The sequence below is a fragment of the Bufo bufo genome, chromosome 6 (genome assembly GCF_905171765.1).
Source record: "Bufo bufo chromosome 6, aBufBuf1.1, whole genome shotgun sequence".
NCBI classification, from domain to species: Eukaryota; Metazoa; Chordata; class Amphibia; order Anura; family Bufonidae; genus Bufo; species Bufo bufo.
The window spans coordinates 38,335,099-38,351,041 of record NC_053394.1 but is presented as its reverse complement, the minus strand read 5'-3'; the positions used below and the strand labels follow the sequence as shown (position 1 = coordinate 38,351,041).

The 15,943-nt window shown below is 44.6% G+C and overlaps 1 protein-coding gene across 3 annotated transcripts in view; it reads left to right on the top strand.

Moving 5' to 3' along the window:
- The window catches only part of LOC121003102 (dynamin binding protein), a 123,850-nt gene that overhangs the window by 50,302 nt on the left and 57,605 nt on the right, over window positions 1-15,943 (top strand). For all 3 annotated transcript variants that reach the window (XM_040434676.1, XM_040434677.1, XM_040434678.1), the window contains exons 2-3: window positions 12,108-12,254; window positions 14,971-15,093. In XM_040434676.1, coding sequence (XP_040290610.1) covers window positions 12,110-12,254; window positions 14,971-15,093 — 268 coding nt within the window. In that variant the 5' untranslated portion in view covers window positions 12,108-12,109. The remainder of the gene's footprint in view (window positions 1-12,107; window positions 12,255-14,970; window positions 15,094-15,943) is intronic.

Sequence of the window (15,943 nt, the reverse complement as noted above, 5' to 3'; positions counted from 1 at the left end):
AGCATAGTTGACACATCTGCCGTCTTCTTTGCTCATCAGCCTAATATCTCCGCCAGGGATCATGGTAAGCAGTGAATGCTCTCTGGCTGGACGGGCCCCTTCCTCTTCTCTGGGCCCTTGAGCAGCTGAACCTGCTGCACAGGTGGTATGTTCGCCCCTGCTCTGTCTTTGGAATGTAAAACCACACACGACTGGAGATTTATAGGCACAAATCTCAGGTGCTGTGGTGTTACAGTAGATAATGTGCTCAGCTTGTATGAGCTGTCCTTGGAAAATGATGATTCTGGGAAATAAAACTCAAAACGCGTCATGTAATTCGTTCCAGCACTGAGAACACTTCAGGCTTGTGCTGGATGGTCCACTGCATCTACATGTGGCAATTTCCTATGGAGTATTGGCTACGGTGCAAGAAACAGAAATTGCCCAATACATGTGACTTGAATTATTATGACATGAGTGATACATTTTATATAGGACTTAGGACAACTCCTAAAAGTGACCATACACAGTAGATGAATGTTGGCAAACCTGCCAGTTTTGGCTGTACTGGCTAACCATCTAAGGCTACTTTCACACTGGCGTTTTGGCTTTCCGTTTGTGAGATCCGTTCAGAGCTCTCACAAACTGTCCAAAAACGGATCAGTTTTGCCCTAATCCATTCTGAATGGAGAAGGATCCGCTCAGAAGGCACCAGTTTGCCTCCGATCAGTCTCCATTCCGCTCTGCCTGCGGCGTTTTACTGTCCGCTTGACAAAACTGAGCCAAACGGATCCGTCCTGGCACACAATGTAAGTCAATAGGGACGGATCCGTTTTCTCTGACACAATAGAAAACTGATCGGTCTCCCATTGACTTTCAGTGGAGTTCATGATGGATCCGTCTTGGCCATGTTACAGATAATACAAACGGATCCGTTCATGACGGATGCATGCGGTTGTATTATTGTAAGAGATCAGTTTTTGTAGATCCATGACAGATCCTCCCAAAACGCGGTGTTGAAGTAGCCTTATGTGTATATGAATCTCCCGGGACAGCATATATTGGATTTGAACATGTCCAGTCCTTTTGCTCTCAGGGATATAAGAGGTGTCTGGTAGCAGCCTAGTCTCATCTGCCTGCTGAGGACACACGCATGCTTAGCTTGCCGTGTATGATGGGGTTGATAAGGATAGATGTCGGTTAAATGGACATTCATCTGACTGCTATCTAAGGTGCATGGACCATGATTATCTGGCAACCAGTCTGGAACGCCCAATTATGTGGCATGAGAACAAGAACTCCCATGATGAAAGACCCCCATTTAGTGTATTGCTGGTTGGACCTACGGAGAACGTAGGTGGAAAACAACAATTTAATGTGTATGGGGGGGCTCCTGACTCCCAACTGATGATCTTGCTTGAGGAGAGAAGAGGATAGCAATATGGGCAGAACTGTTGCACTGAACTGAGCGGAAACTCAAGGAGTGGCTACTCGCCTAGCTAGCACTGTTGTGCTGAGCTCTTCTTGCATGTCAAATAACGAGGCCCCAGGTGCTGCTCGCCGTCCGTACAGGCCGGGTATACACATAAGATGACTGTAGCAGGGAAAAAAGGCAGGATCTGATGGCGACACTCAGAGGATGATGAGGACCAGACGCGAATTAAGAGGAGGACTTTATTGGTGTAGAAACAACGCATTTCAGGATCGGACTGGTCCCTTTGTCAGGTAAGATGCACCATGTGTGTTTTACCTGACGTAGGGATGGGTGCGATCCCGAAATGAGTTGTTTCTACACCAATAAAGTCCTACTGTTAATCCACATCTGGTCCTTGTCTGCCTCAAAGCGCCGACATCAGATCCTTTAACAGTGGCCTTCACAGTCCCCCACCCCTTAACACTGACCCCCCCCCCACAGTGCCCCGCCACTTTAAAAAAGGATCTCCACAGGAGCCCATCCCCTTAACTTTGACCTGAACAGCAGCCCGCCCCTTTTAACAGTGAGTTTCACAGTACCCTGCTGCCTTAACAGTGACCTCCTCAGGGGCCCGCTGCCTTAACAGTGACCTCCACAGCAGTTGCCTCTCTAATAATGGCCCCTGCCCCTTAACAGTAACATCCACAGTGAACGCCTCTTTAACAGTGACCTCCACAGCGCCCTGCCCGTTTAATGCTAGGGCTACACAACATTTTGTCTGAACAATTTTTATAATGATGGGCTATGGTGCCGCACTGCGACATGTGACATACTGCAACATGACAGTCACAAAAAATCCATTCAAGATGGATTTTTCTGTGACTGTCGCGTCGCAGTCACAGCATGTCACATGTCGTGCGACACATGTAGCAGTGTAGTGGTGCCCTTTGTGTCGTACAACGTATTGTCGTCATGTAGCCCTAGCCTGAAGCTGACCTACTGCAGTGAAGAAAAATAAAAAAATGGCTGGGTTGTTATGGAAACCTGGAGTAAAACTGTGTGTATGTGGAGACTAAGGGCCTGCGAGCTTCTATTGGCTGATAAGGGACATGTGACTGTGTGTATGGAAGTTGGGATATGAAGAGAAAGACTAACAGGCTTGTATTGGCTAATGCAGGTCATTTTTGGGGAATATCTCAGGAACGGTACGTCCTAGAGAGCTGGTCTAAAACCTTCCCAGGCACCTAATATACCTGTGTGCCAAATTTGGTGAAGATCGGTCCAGTCAGTTGGCCGTGCATAAAGAACTGACAGAAACTCATTGTGTACCGGCATGTTACCTCCACAGTATTCTTTCCCAGATATACAGTCCTGATCAAATTTTAAGACCACTTGAAAAATGGCAAAAAATCTTATTTTACATTGTTGGATCTTAACAAGGTTCCAAGTGGAGCTTCAACATGCAACAAGAAGAAATGGGAGTGAGACAAAAAAAATTTGAGCATTATATTAATTGAAAATAATGATTAAACTGAAACAGGCTGTTTTTCAGCTGATCCAAATTTTAGGACCACATGCCTTTAAAAGGCCAAATCTGTGCAAAGATGTGGATTCATTGTCATTTTCTGTCAGGTAGTCACACGTTGTGATGGCAAAGGCAAGAAAACTCTCCCTTTTTGAACGTGGTCGGGTTGTTGAACTGCATAAGCAGGGTCTCTCACAGCGCGCCATCGCTGCTGAGGTGGGACGCAGTAAGACAGTCATTTGGAATTTCTTAAATGATCCTGAGGGTTATGTAACAAAAAAGTGAAAGACCCAACAAAAATTTAATCAGCACTGAGCCGGAGGATCCAATTGGCTGTCCGTCAAGACACTGGACGATCCTCGACCCAAATTAAGGCCCTTACTGGTGCTGACTGCAGCCCCATAACCATCAGACGGCATCTGAGACTGAAGGGCTTCAAAAACAAAAAACGTCTTCAAAGACCTCGTCTCCTTGAACGCCACAGAACTGCTCATTTGGACTTTGCAAGAGAGCACCAAACATGGGAAATTCAAAGGTGGAAGAAAGTTTTATTCTCTGAGAAAAAATTTAACCTTGATGGTCCTGATGGTTTCCAACGTTACTGGCATGACAAGCAGATCCCACCTGAGATCTTTTCTACACGCCACAGTGGAGGGGGCGCCATAATGGTCCGGGGTGCTTTTTCCTTCAGTGGAACAATGGAGCTTCAGGAAGTGCAGGGGCGTCAAACGGCCGCTGGCTATGTCCAGATGTTGCAGAGAGCATTCTTCATGACTGAGGGCCCTCGTCTGTGTGGTAACGACTGGGTTTTTCAACAGGACAACGCTACAGTACACAATGCCCGCAGGACAAGGGACTTCTTCCAGGAGAATAACATCCCTCTTTTGGCCCATCCTGCGTGTTCCCCTGATCTAAATCCAATTGAGAACCTTTGGGGATGGATGGCAAGGGAAGTTTACAAAAATGGACAACAGTTCCAGACAGTAGATGGCCTTCGTGCGGCCGTCTTCACCACTTGGAGAAATGTTCCCACTCACCTCATGGAAACGCTTGCATCAAGCATGCTGAAACAAATTTTTGAAGTGATAAACAATAACGGCGGAGCTACTCTTTACGGAGTTCATGTTTGGAAGTTGGATTTCTGTTTTGGGGGGGGGGGGGGTTTAGTTTTTTTTGGAGGTGTGGTCCTAAAATTTTGATCAGCTGAAAAACAGCCTGTTTCAGTTTATTCGTTGTTTTCATTAAATTGAATGCTCAAAAAATGTTTTGTCTCACTCCCATTTCTTCTTGTTGCATGTTGAAGCTCTACTTGGAACCTTGTTAAGATCCAGCCATGCGAAATATGATTTTTTGCCATTTTTCAAGTGGTCTTAAACTTTTGATCAGGACTGTGTATATATGTGTGTGTGTATGTATATGTATATATATATATATATATATATATATATATATATATATATATATATATATATATAGGAACGAAGAAAGGACAGCACTCCAAGTAAAAATATACTGGTCTTTAATCACCCATGCAGATGGCAACGTTTCAGCTCCAAACAAGAGCCTTTTTTCCCTTGAAAAAGGCTCTTGTTTGGAGCTGAAACGTTGCCATCTGCATGGGTGATTAAAGACCAGTATATTTTTACTTGGAGTGCTGTCCTTTCTTCGTTCCTGTACATCTGGGGTAAGCAGCAATATCCCTGGACATAGCACCCATATTGCTTGTTTCCAGTGCCGCCGCTACTTTCCCTTTTTTATATATATATATATATATATATATATATATATATATATATATATACATATACAGTACAGACCAAAAGTTTGGACACACCTTCTCATTCAAAGAGTTTTCTTTATTTTCATGACTATGAAGGCATCAAAACTATGAATTAACACATGTGGAATTATATACATAAAAAACAAGTGTGAAACAACTGAAAATATGTCATATTCTAGGTTCTTCAAAGTAGCCACCTTTTGCTTTGATTACTGCTTTGCACACTCTTGGCATTCTCTTGATGAGCTTCAAGAGGTAGTCCCCTGAAATGGTCTTCCAACAGTCTTGAAGGAGTTCCCAGAGATGCTTAGCACTTGTTGGCCCTTTTGCCTTCACTCTGCGGTCCAGCTCACCCCAAACCATCTCGATTGGGTTCAGGTCCGGTGACTGTGGAGGCCAGGTCATCTGGCACAGCACCCCATCACTCTCCTTGATGGTCAAATAGCCCTTACTTTCAAAGTTTTCCCAATTTTTCAGCTGACTGACTGACCTTAATTTCTTAAAGTAATGATGGCCACTCGTTTTTCTTTACTTAGATGCTTTTTTCTTGCCATAATACAAATTCTAACAGTCTATTCAGTAGGACTATCAGCTGTGTATCCACCTGACTTCTCCTCAACGCAACTGATGGTCCCAACCCCATTTATAAGGCAAGAAATTCCACTTATTGAACCTGAGAGGGCACACCTGTGAAGTGAAAACCATTTCAGGGGACTACCTCTTGAAGCTCATCAAGAGAATGCCAAGAGTGTGCAAAGCAGTAATCAAAGCAAAAGGTGGCCACTTTGAAGAACCTAGAATATGACATATTTTCAGTTGTTTCACACTTGTTTGTTATGTATATAATTTCACATGTGTTAATTCATAGTTTTGATGCCTTCAGTGTGAATCTACAATTTTCATAGTCATGAAAATAATGAAAACTCTTTGAATGAGAAGGTGTGTCCAAACTTTTGGTCTGTACTGTGTGTATATATATATGTATGGCTTTCTGCAGCTACTGCGTACTGGACAGATATTGGTCATCTGTTGGTAATCTGTTGCTGCCTGATGCTATTTTCCTCTACAGAAGAAAAATGTGGTTACCTCTAAGAAATTAGCAGCTGGACTCAAAGGATCAAAAATTATCGCTTTTTTTTGAAAAGCTCTTGACAACTTTAATTAATTTATTGTATACGTTTTATCTTCCTTCATCTGCTTGCAGTGCCATTAGCCATTCAGTGTTTAGGTTGGAGGCTGATTCCTTCCATGGTATCTGGCACCGATCGCTCTCCAGGGAGCAGCTCCTCCCTGCTGGGGGATTGTTTTGATGACCCGGTCCGCTCCCTGCATCTGTGTCGTTTCTAAACATGCAGCTCAGCCCAGCTTATGCCGCATGGGGTGGAGAAGGAGGGTTTGGAGAAAAACGCGTTGGATAGTCGGCTCGGATCTTTGGCAAAAGGTTCAGATTGGAAGTGTAATAAAGAATTGTAGAGAACGAGGTTCTCCCGTATCGGCTGAGTCATTCATTAAACCTTCAATGTTACGTCTTTGTGTGAACTATACGTTGTCAGATCTTCAGTGCGTTGTCAGAGAATCGGTTAGTGGATAGATTTTAATTACTGTGCTGCAAGCAAATAAAGACACAAGGGCAGAGGCTTGCACTTCATTGAGTTCTGTTATCAGCCGTTGTAGGCTGGAGAAAGGTTGGTTGTAGCACAGTGATATTAGCGACACTGTTTTCTCTTTTAGGCTACTTTCACACTCGCGTTTTGGCTTTCCGTTTGCGAGATCCGTTCAGGGCTCTCACAAGCGGTCCAAAACTGATCAGTTTTGACCCTAATGCATTCTGAATGGAAAAGGATCCGCTCAGAAAGCATCAGTTTGCCTCCGTTCCGTCTCCATTCCGCTTTAGAGGCGGACAACAAAACGCTGCCTGCAGCGTTTTGGTGTCCGCCTGACGATGCGGAGGCAATGGGGACGGATCCGTTTTCACTGACACAATATGGCACAATAGAAAACAGATCCACACCAAACGCGAGTGTGAAAGTAGCCTCCCTAATGTAAAAATGGACACACTGTCAGCTTTTCATGGACATTTTGCATCTATCTACGTTTAGCATTTTCTGACCATTTATAACAGATCCAAACCTTTGCAGTGCCTTCACAAGATACATAATGCCCCCTGGACATCACATAGTGCTCCTCAGTATAAATAATCGCCCCCATAGTGCCCCACAGCATAAAGAATGCATTAGTGTCCCTGAATTATTAGTGCCCCCCCATATAACAAATTAATGCCCCCCCAGTTCATGCTCAGACAGCTGCTCCTCACTTGATGCAGAAGGACCTGGTGTAACCACACTGTAGGCACATGGTGATGTCATCACGCTGGGAGGTCCTTCTGGTTCAAGTGAGGAGCGACTGTCTCAGCGTGTGCAAGTGGATGAGTTTTTAATATTTTTTTTTTATTTTAACCCCTAAAAGGCAGTTTTTTCACTAGTGTCCCCATTTTTACCGACCGTTAGATGGGTGCACTCCTGTCTAAATGGCCGTTAATAACGGCCCCATTGATTTCAGTGGAATCTGCTATTCGCTGGCCGAAAAAATAAATAAATACCCCCATAGACTTTAAGAATGGCAGTGAATATAGCCTTAGAAGCATACAATGTAACATCCCATGAGTTTTCACCTCTCACAGGTTCATCATATTTAAAAGAAATATAGCGAAACTGCTGTATCTGTGCCGTAACTCATAGTATGGATGTACTGGAGGGAAAGGGTTTACTGCTGGTTGTTAAAGGGATATGCCGGATAGAAGAAATTTTCTGCTACCCACAGGAGAAGGGGGTAACTATTAGCTCGTTGGGGGTCTGACTGCTGGAACCCCAACCATTCACAAGAAGATGGAGACCCCATGGCATTTGGCTATGCTCTGTAATCACATAGAGAATAAAAAGAACAGCAGGGCACGGCGCTCAGTCAGCTACTCCATTCATTCAGGGGCATGGGGCTCCTGTTCTTGTGATTGGGGGGGGTCGCAGTTTTGAGATCCCCACCAGTCCAACAGTTATCCCCTATTCCTGTGGATAGAGGATAACGGTTAGCAAAAGGAATACCATTTTAAAGGGCATCTGTCAGCAGTTTTGTCCCTATGACACTGGCTGACCTGTTACATGGGCACTTGGCAGCTGAAGGCATCTGTGTTGGTCCCATGCTCATATGTGTCCGCATTGCAAATGAGCCTCTAGGAGCAACGGGGGCGTTGCCGTTACTCTAAGAGGGTCCGCTCTCTCTGTAACTGTTGCGGATTGACTGACCGGGCCAGACATGATGACATTTACACTGCTTGGCCCTGTCAATCAAAGTGCAGAGGGCGCAGCAGTTGCAGAGAGAGCAGAGCCTCCAGGTGTAATGGTAACGCCCCCTTTGCTCCCAGAGGCTCATTTGCATATATTAAATCATCCTATTTCTCAGCAATGCGGGCACATAGGAGCATGGGACCAACTCACCCTCCTGCTCTTACATTCTTGCATAAGGTCATACTGACTGAAACGTCATTTGGATATTGCCGTTGGAATATTGGAAAGAATAGGCTGAAATATTTTATTCAATTTTTCTGTGCTATGACCCAATAAACTTCAATTGGGACATTTTGAAAAAGTGCGCTATGGATTTCTGTATGCTGTATCATGGGTCGCAGAGCCCTTACAGGAGGAGCCTTGGAATATGTTCAGGAGCGCTGCTCCGTTAGCCCTGGATGTAATTACAGCAGCATCTGGTAAGGGGTCCACAGGCTTACATACCGTAGAGGAAGCCCACGTGACTGATGTGAGGCCCCTGGATAGAAATTGTTAACCCTATAAACATTGCTACCTGGGCAGGACTCCCCTCTCCAGAGCAACTGCATTGCACGCAAGCAATAATTCTTCCAAGGGTTCGCTACAATGTATCAGTGCAGTATCCAGGCTGTTCTTTTATAAATAACTGCTCTTTATTGTGATGATAGTTGCACAGCTCAGATATTCTTTGTTATTAGTTCTGGCTCTCCGTATTTAACCCCGTCATGCACTGTCACTTCTTGTGGGCTGATAAGGCTGGAGAGGAAAATGTATTCTGACAACTCCCCCCACCCCCCTATTTCCTTCCTGAAATTCAGCTGATATCATATTTCTGGTTTACTGCATGTGTGATTTATTCCCACCTGCCTGCTGTGTATAAGAATAGACTAATGTGTATATAGACGTGGCCGCATACAGTGATGGACCTGACTATGCCATAATAATCCTGCAGTTGTTAAAGGGGTTGTCCTAAGGGGTAGTGTGTAAGGCCTCTTTCACACGGGCGTTGCAGGAAAATGTGTGGGTGCGTTGCGGGAACACCCGCGATTTTTCCGCGCGAGTGCAAAACATTGTAATGCGTTTTGCACTCGCGTGAGAAAATCGCGCATGTTTGGTACCCAAACCCGAACTTCTTCACAGAAGTTCGGGTTTGGGATCAGTGTTCTGTAGATTGTATTATTTTCCCTTATAACATGGTTATAAGAGAAAATAATAGCATTCTGAATACAGAAAGCAAAGTAAAATAGGTGTGGAGGGGTTAAAAAATAATAATAAAAATTTAACTCACCTTAGTCCACTTGATCGCGCAGCCCGGCTTCTCTTCTGTCTCCTTTGGTGAACAGGACCTGTGGTGAGCATTCATTACATGAACAGGACCTTTGGTGACGTCACTCCGGTCATCACATGATCCATCACCATGGTAAAAGATCATGTGATGACCAGAGTGACGTCACCAAAGGTCCTTTACCTGTAATTGATGCTCACCACAGGTCCTGTTCAGCAAAGGAGACAGAAGGAGATGCCGCCAGCGCGATCAAGTGGATTAAGGTGAGTTAAATTATTTATTTATTTATTTTAACCCCTCCAGCGCTGTTTTACTATGCATTCTGTATTCAGAATGCTATTATTTTCCCTTATAACCATGTTATAAGGGAAAATAATAATGATCGGGTCTCCATCCCGATCGTCTCCTAGCAACCGTGTGTGAAAATCGCACCGCATCCGCACTTGCTTGCGATTTTCACACAACCCCATTCACTTCTATGGGGCCTGCGTTGCGTAAAAAACGCTAAATATAGAGCATGCTGCGATTTTCACGCAACGCACAAGTGATGCGTGAAAATCACCGGTCATCTGAACAGCCCCATTGAAATGAATGGGTCGGGATTCAGTGCGGGTGCAATGCGTTCACCTACCGCATTGCACCCGCGCGGAAATCTCGCCCGTGTGAACGCAGCCTAAGTGTCTGAGTCTGACTGCTGTTTCATGGGTATGGATGGAACGGCGTCCTGCTCTTCCATGCTCTCTATGGGACTGCTGTTGATAGCTGAGTGCTGTACGGTCTGACTCCGCGATTAGACACTCACATTCACATATCCTGGTCCTGTGCCGAGACCACACCCCGAAATTTATTTCAGACACCGAACCAGACCTTCTAAATATATTCTGTCCCCCTATATTCATATTGGGCCCTTTAGGCTCAGGAGCTGAACCCGCACCATACGCAGCGGGTGCTGGCCGTGTTAAACAGACGACATCCGCTTCCAGTGACCAGCATCAGAGATAACTGCGATCCCATTCATTTAACCCCTCAAATGCCACCGTCAATAGCAGTCTTCCTCTGTCTCGCCATTGATCCCTATCCTACGCAACTAGAACGTTTGCTGTGGTAGCCTGGGGCCACGTGGTGGTTCCCTAGCCTGCCATATTAGAACTCCTAAAAGGAGTAGCGGAGGCAAGATGTAATAGGATAACAGTAAAATTACTGTACACTGCAACACAAAAGTATTGCAGTGTATAGTACAATTGATTTAAAACAAGCAAAAATTGTTTAAATGCATTTAAAAATATAAAAAAAAACTAATATTAAAAGTTCAGAACACCGCCTTTTGCCAGTTATCATAAACCTAAACTTGAAAACGATTAAGGGTACTTTCCCACTAGCGTTTTTCTTTTCCGGCATTGAGTTCCGTCACATTTTAAAGAATGTTTGGTGATATTGTTTTTGATTTTCCATATAAATATCTATATTTTGAAAAATCTCCAAAATCCAGCAGTTTTCTCACTGGCCACTAATAGGCTCCAATTCGTGTTCTGTACAGATGACCTTTCAGCAGTCACCTCATTATCACAGGCAGGATTACAATGAAAGATATCACCTATTTATAGATAACACCATTCAGAGTGATATCACAGCTTATCTCCTCCCTCCTGACCTCTGCACAGGTCACAGAGCATGCCTAGAAAACTGTCCCATAGAAGTCAATGAGCCCCCCTCCCCTGACCATTGTGTTATCTGGTTTTAACTGGCAGCAAACACTTTTTTAATGAGACATCCCCTTCACGGTCATACAATCTGTCTGAAGGGTGTATTAGAGGGGCTGATTTTCTACCCGATGATCCCTAACGAGCGTTCACATGGTACTGCCGCCCATTGCTCGTTCATCAGGCAATCCAGATCTTTAAGCCAGCTGAAAGATCAGGATTTGCCGGCGGCAGATCGGGCTGTCTAATTACGATCTGCCGCCGGCAAACCACTATACAGCATGGGGGCGAGCGATGGCATAGCGATCACTCCTCCCCATGCTGCGGAGGAGATCGCTGCATGTAAAGGCCGCGGTCTCCTCCACTAGCGAACAGGCGGAACCCTTCCCTCCCGACAATCGTCTGCGTGATTAGGGTGTCTAGTACGCCCTTAAAGGGGTTATGCAACCCCTATAATGCCTCTCAAAATGCCCGGGTTCCTCATACAGGTTATATTTACACCTCTCCCCGGCACCCGCACGGCCTCCGCTGCATCTTCTCGTCGCGCAGATCAAAATATCCGGCAACATGGGGAAACAGCCAATAGCAGGCCACAACGGGGACGATCCTCCCTAGCATCGCCTTAGACGCGGGTGCCAGGGAACAGGGTAGGTATAGCCTGTATGAGGTGCCTGGGGATTTGGGGGGGGGGGGGCATTATAGGGGTTGGATAACTCCTTTAAGGCTGGGTTCACTTCTGCACTGCATAGCCGGATACCACTGTGCACCGCTGAATCCCCATTCACTGTAATCTGGTTGCTTTCGGCATAAAATAAAATATAAAATATAAATTTTCGGCATAAAATGTTATGTGTAGCATTTTTTCTGTCTGAAAGCCAACATGTGCATCGGATACAGTGACCGGATTACAGTGCCGGAGAACAACGCAGATGTCAACCCGGCCTAATGCGCTCCATAGGGTTACCTTGAAATATATCCATATAATGGCAGATTTATTTTTCCACCTCTTTACATGATTTTACTTGCATCGTCTCTAGTATACGCAGTCATTCCATGCAATTTGTAATCATGAATGATTGATCATGTTTTTTTTTCTCTTTGCAGGGATGGAGGCCGGTTCGGTGGTACGTGCAATGTTTGATTTTTCCCCCAGTGTGTCGGAGGAGCTGACACTCTTTGCCGGAGATGTCATTGAAGTTCTCAATGTGATAGATGAATTCTGGCTGCTGGGGAATAAAGAAGGGATCACAGGTACAGTCCTCCTTCATTTTGCTCATGCGTTTATTTTCCTCATCCAAATAATATAACATTTATTTTTTCACTTTCATGCTTAGGGGAAAAGTAGATCAGTGCAGTACCGCTCATGACCACCAGGCTTCCTTTTCAAATTCTTGTTATTCTCATTTCCTCCTTCTCATGTCACTGCTGTACTATATTTAGTCAATCACGTTACTGTTGTCTTCTAGCTCAGGGACTGAACTTTGAACTTCAGTTTAGTTTTTTGTGCTAGTGACGGTGTCCAGATATAGAGCAAAACTACAGAGACCTATGGGGACTATTAAAAACATGGTACATGTCACCACGCTCAATTACTGTCCTATGGGAAGATCTGCGACTAATATAATTCATGTTACAATTTCTCGCCATGTTCAAGATCTCTGCTTGCTGTCAGTAAACAGAGATATTCTTGTTTATACATAGAGCAGAGTGTTTGCTACAATTGTATCTAGTCTATGCAGTCGTCTGTGAGCTGATCAGCTTGGACTCCAGACTCCATACATTTTACCTGCACTGAGACACTGTAGCAAACTATCAGCACAGCAAGAGATTTAGGCTACTTTTCCCGGTATTGAGTTCCGTGATAGGGGCTCAATACCCGGAAAAAAAAAAGCTTCACTTTTGTCCCCATTCATCGTCAATGGGGACAAAACTAAACTTGTTATAGTTTGCTTTCAGTCCTGGTATGTGGAGCAAAAGACGGATCCAGCATGACCCCAATGCAAGTCAATAGGGACGGATCCGTTTTCTCTGCCACAATAGAAAGCGGATCCGTCCCCCATTGACTTAATGTGAACCAATTTATTGAAATCAGGGTAAAATACAATACAATAACCAGGGGCGGACTTGGAACTTAAAGTGGCCTTGGAAAAAATACTAACCGTGGCCCCGTTTTGTAATCGGGTCCAAATTGATGGAAGGCAGAGCCAGCAATACCATATTGTGGCACATTATATCTCCAACAGAGCCAAATACCACAGTCGATCACAAAATACTGCCAGCAGCACAAAATACATACCCAAAAACTTCCACTGGTCGGCTGTGAGGAGGGCTCAGGTGGCCCCCTGCGCATCGGCCCATCGGGAAATTTCCCTGTCTATAGCCAATCCGCCCCTGGCAATAAGGTGCTATGCGTTTGGACCAATAGACCATTGTTGTGCCTGAAGAAAAAGGAGGACCCCTTCAAAATATGTAGCACTTGCTGCATTGTTTTTTTGCCCTTCTGGATCCCTGTTTTCTCATTGCTACTTTCACTCTCTCCATATTAGATAGGATTAGTAAATCCGCCCCATTGTATATTAGAAAGTTCCGCAACTTTATTTACATAAAAAAGACCTTACAATCGGTGGTGCCCTATGAGCGGTACCTTCTCTTTTGCCCCTTTTCTCATATGTTGTGTCATCAATCGTGAATTATTAACCATACCAAAGCCTCATGCAGAATACTGCCCAAATAACTGTGCCTCACACTGGCCCAATACGGGGCCATACAATCACTTAATATTAGCATACAGTGCTCATATAATACCAGCATGCAGTGCTCATATAATACCAGCATGCAGTGCTCATATAATACCAGCATGCAGTGCTCATATAATACCAGCCTACACTGCTCATATAATGCCAGCATGCAGTGCTCATATAATGCCAGCATGCAGTGCTCATATAATACCAGCATGCAGTGCTCATATAATACCAGCATGCAGTGCTCATATAATACCAGCATGCAGTGCTCATATAATACCAGCATGCAGTGCTCATATAATACCAGCCTACAGTGCTTATATAATGCCAGCCTACACTGTTCATATAATACCAGCATGCAGTGCTCATATAATTCCAGCAGGCAGTGCTCATTTAATGCCAGCCTACAATGCTCATATAATACCAGCATGCAGTGCTTATATAATGCCAGCCTACACTGTTCATATAATTCCAGCCTACACTGCTCATATAATACCAGCATGCAGTGCTCATATAATACCAGCAGGCAGTGCTCATTTAATGCCAGCCTACAATGCTTATATAATACCAGCATGCAGTGCTCATATAATACCAGGATGCAGTGCTCATATAATACCAGGATGCAGTGCTCATATAATGCCAGCCTACACTGCTCATATAATACCAGCCTACACTGCTCATATAATTCCAGCCTACACTGCTTATATAATGCCAGCATGCAGTGCTCATATAATACCAGCATACAGTGCTCATATAATACCAGCCTGCAGTGCTTATATAATGCCACCCTACACTGCTCATATAATGCCAGCCTACAATGCTTATATAATGCCAGCATACAGTGCTCATATAATAGCATACAGTGCTCATATAATGCCAGCCTACAGTGCTCATATAATGCCAGCCTACAGTGCTCATATAATAGCATACAGTGCTCATATAATGCCAGCCTACAGTGCTCATATAATGCCAGCCTACAGTGCTCATATAATGCCAGCCTACAGTGCTCATATAATGCTAGCATACAGTGCTCATATAATACCAGCATGCAGTGCTCATATAATAGCATACAGTGCTCACAAGTCTTGGGTGCCATGTATCCCCCTTCAGCAGGGGAGCTGGTGTGCCCCCGCAGGTTGTACCCCATAAGGCTGGCTATGACAGGTCATGTAGTTGTGTGATTTAAATAGGTTTGTGTCCTGAATGTGTCACTTGCTTGTTTATAGGGCAGTTTCCTGTAAGTTTTGTGGAAACTCTGACGATCCCGACGATGAAACCCGGAGAGAAAATGTACGTCAGCATTAGTGACTTTACCTCTCATGAGCCGGGAGCTCTCTGCCTCCAAAAAGGTAATGACTTCTCCCAATATGTCCACGCCGTAACTTGTTTTTTTGTGTCTTTTTATATTTTGTTGGCTTTAGTATTTTGTAGACATTGGTTAGTCCTGCCGCCAGTAAAACGCTCTTCATGCTGTGTCTGTATTTTGTTCTGTTGGGGTTATGGGTTTTTTGACATCAAGAATAGAGTAGTCTGCAGCCATGTTCCTGCTGCTGGGTTTGATGAAGATTAGGCCTCATGCACACGACCGTATTCATTTTCTACTCGGCCACAAAATGCAGACCACGGACCCATTGAAGCTAACGGGTCTGCCAAAAATGCGGATACAACATGGACGGTCTTTGTAGTCTGCAGATCTGCAATTTACGTATGGTCATATGGATAAGTCCTTAGTTTGGGATCTTACATTGATGGGTTATCTGTAAAAATAGATCATGTGTGATTGGTCAGGCTCCCACTCAGAGGTGAATCTTGGGCCACCTGGGTCCCAATGCAAAATCGCTAACACTGCTCCCATCTACTAAGTGACATTTAAAATACTAGGGTCTGTCAGTATGGCAAAGAGACCTTTGCCTCCCCGTTAGGCACTAGGTTCTGGGTGCAGCTGATATCTCTGCATTCCCTATATCTAAGTCCTTGTCCCATCCCATGGACTGTCCACAATGGGCAGAGGAAAAGAGCATCGATGCTGGAGCCCTGGGGTCCCTACATTTCAGTACCTGACATAGAAATGTCCATATGCATATGGCTGTCTGGTTCTGCAGCTCAGGCCCTTTCACGTCATTCTGCTAATCCTGGGGTTAAGACCGCCACCTGGCATTAAATGGGTTTTCCAGGAGTTCTTATTGAGGATGTATAGTC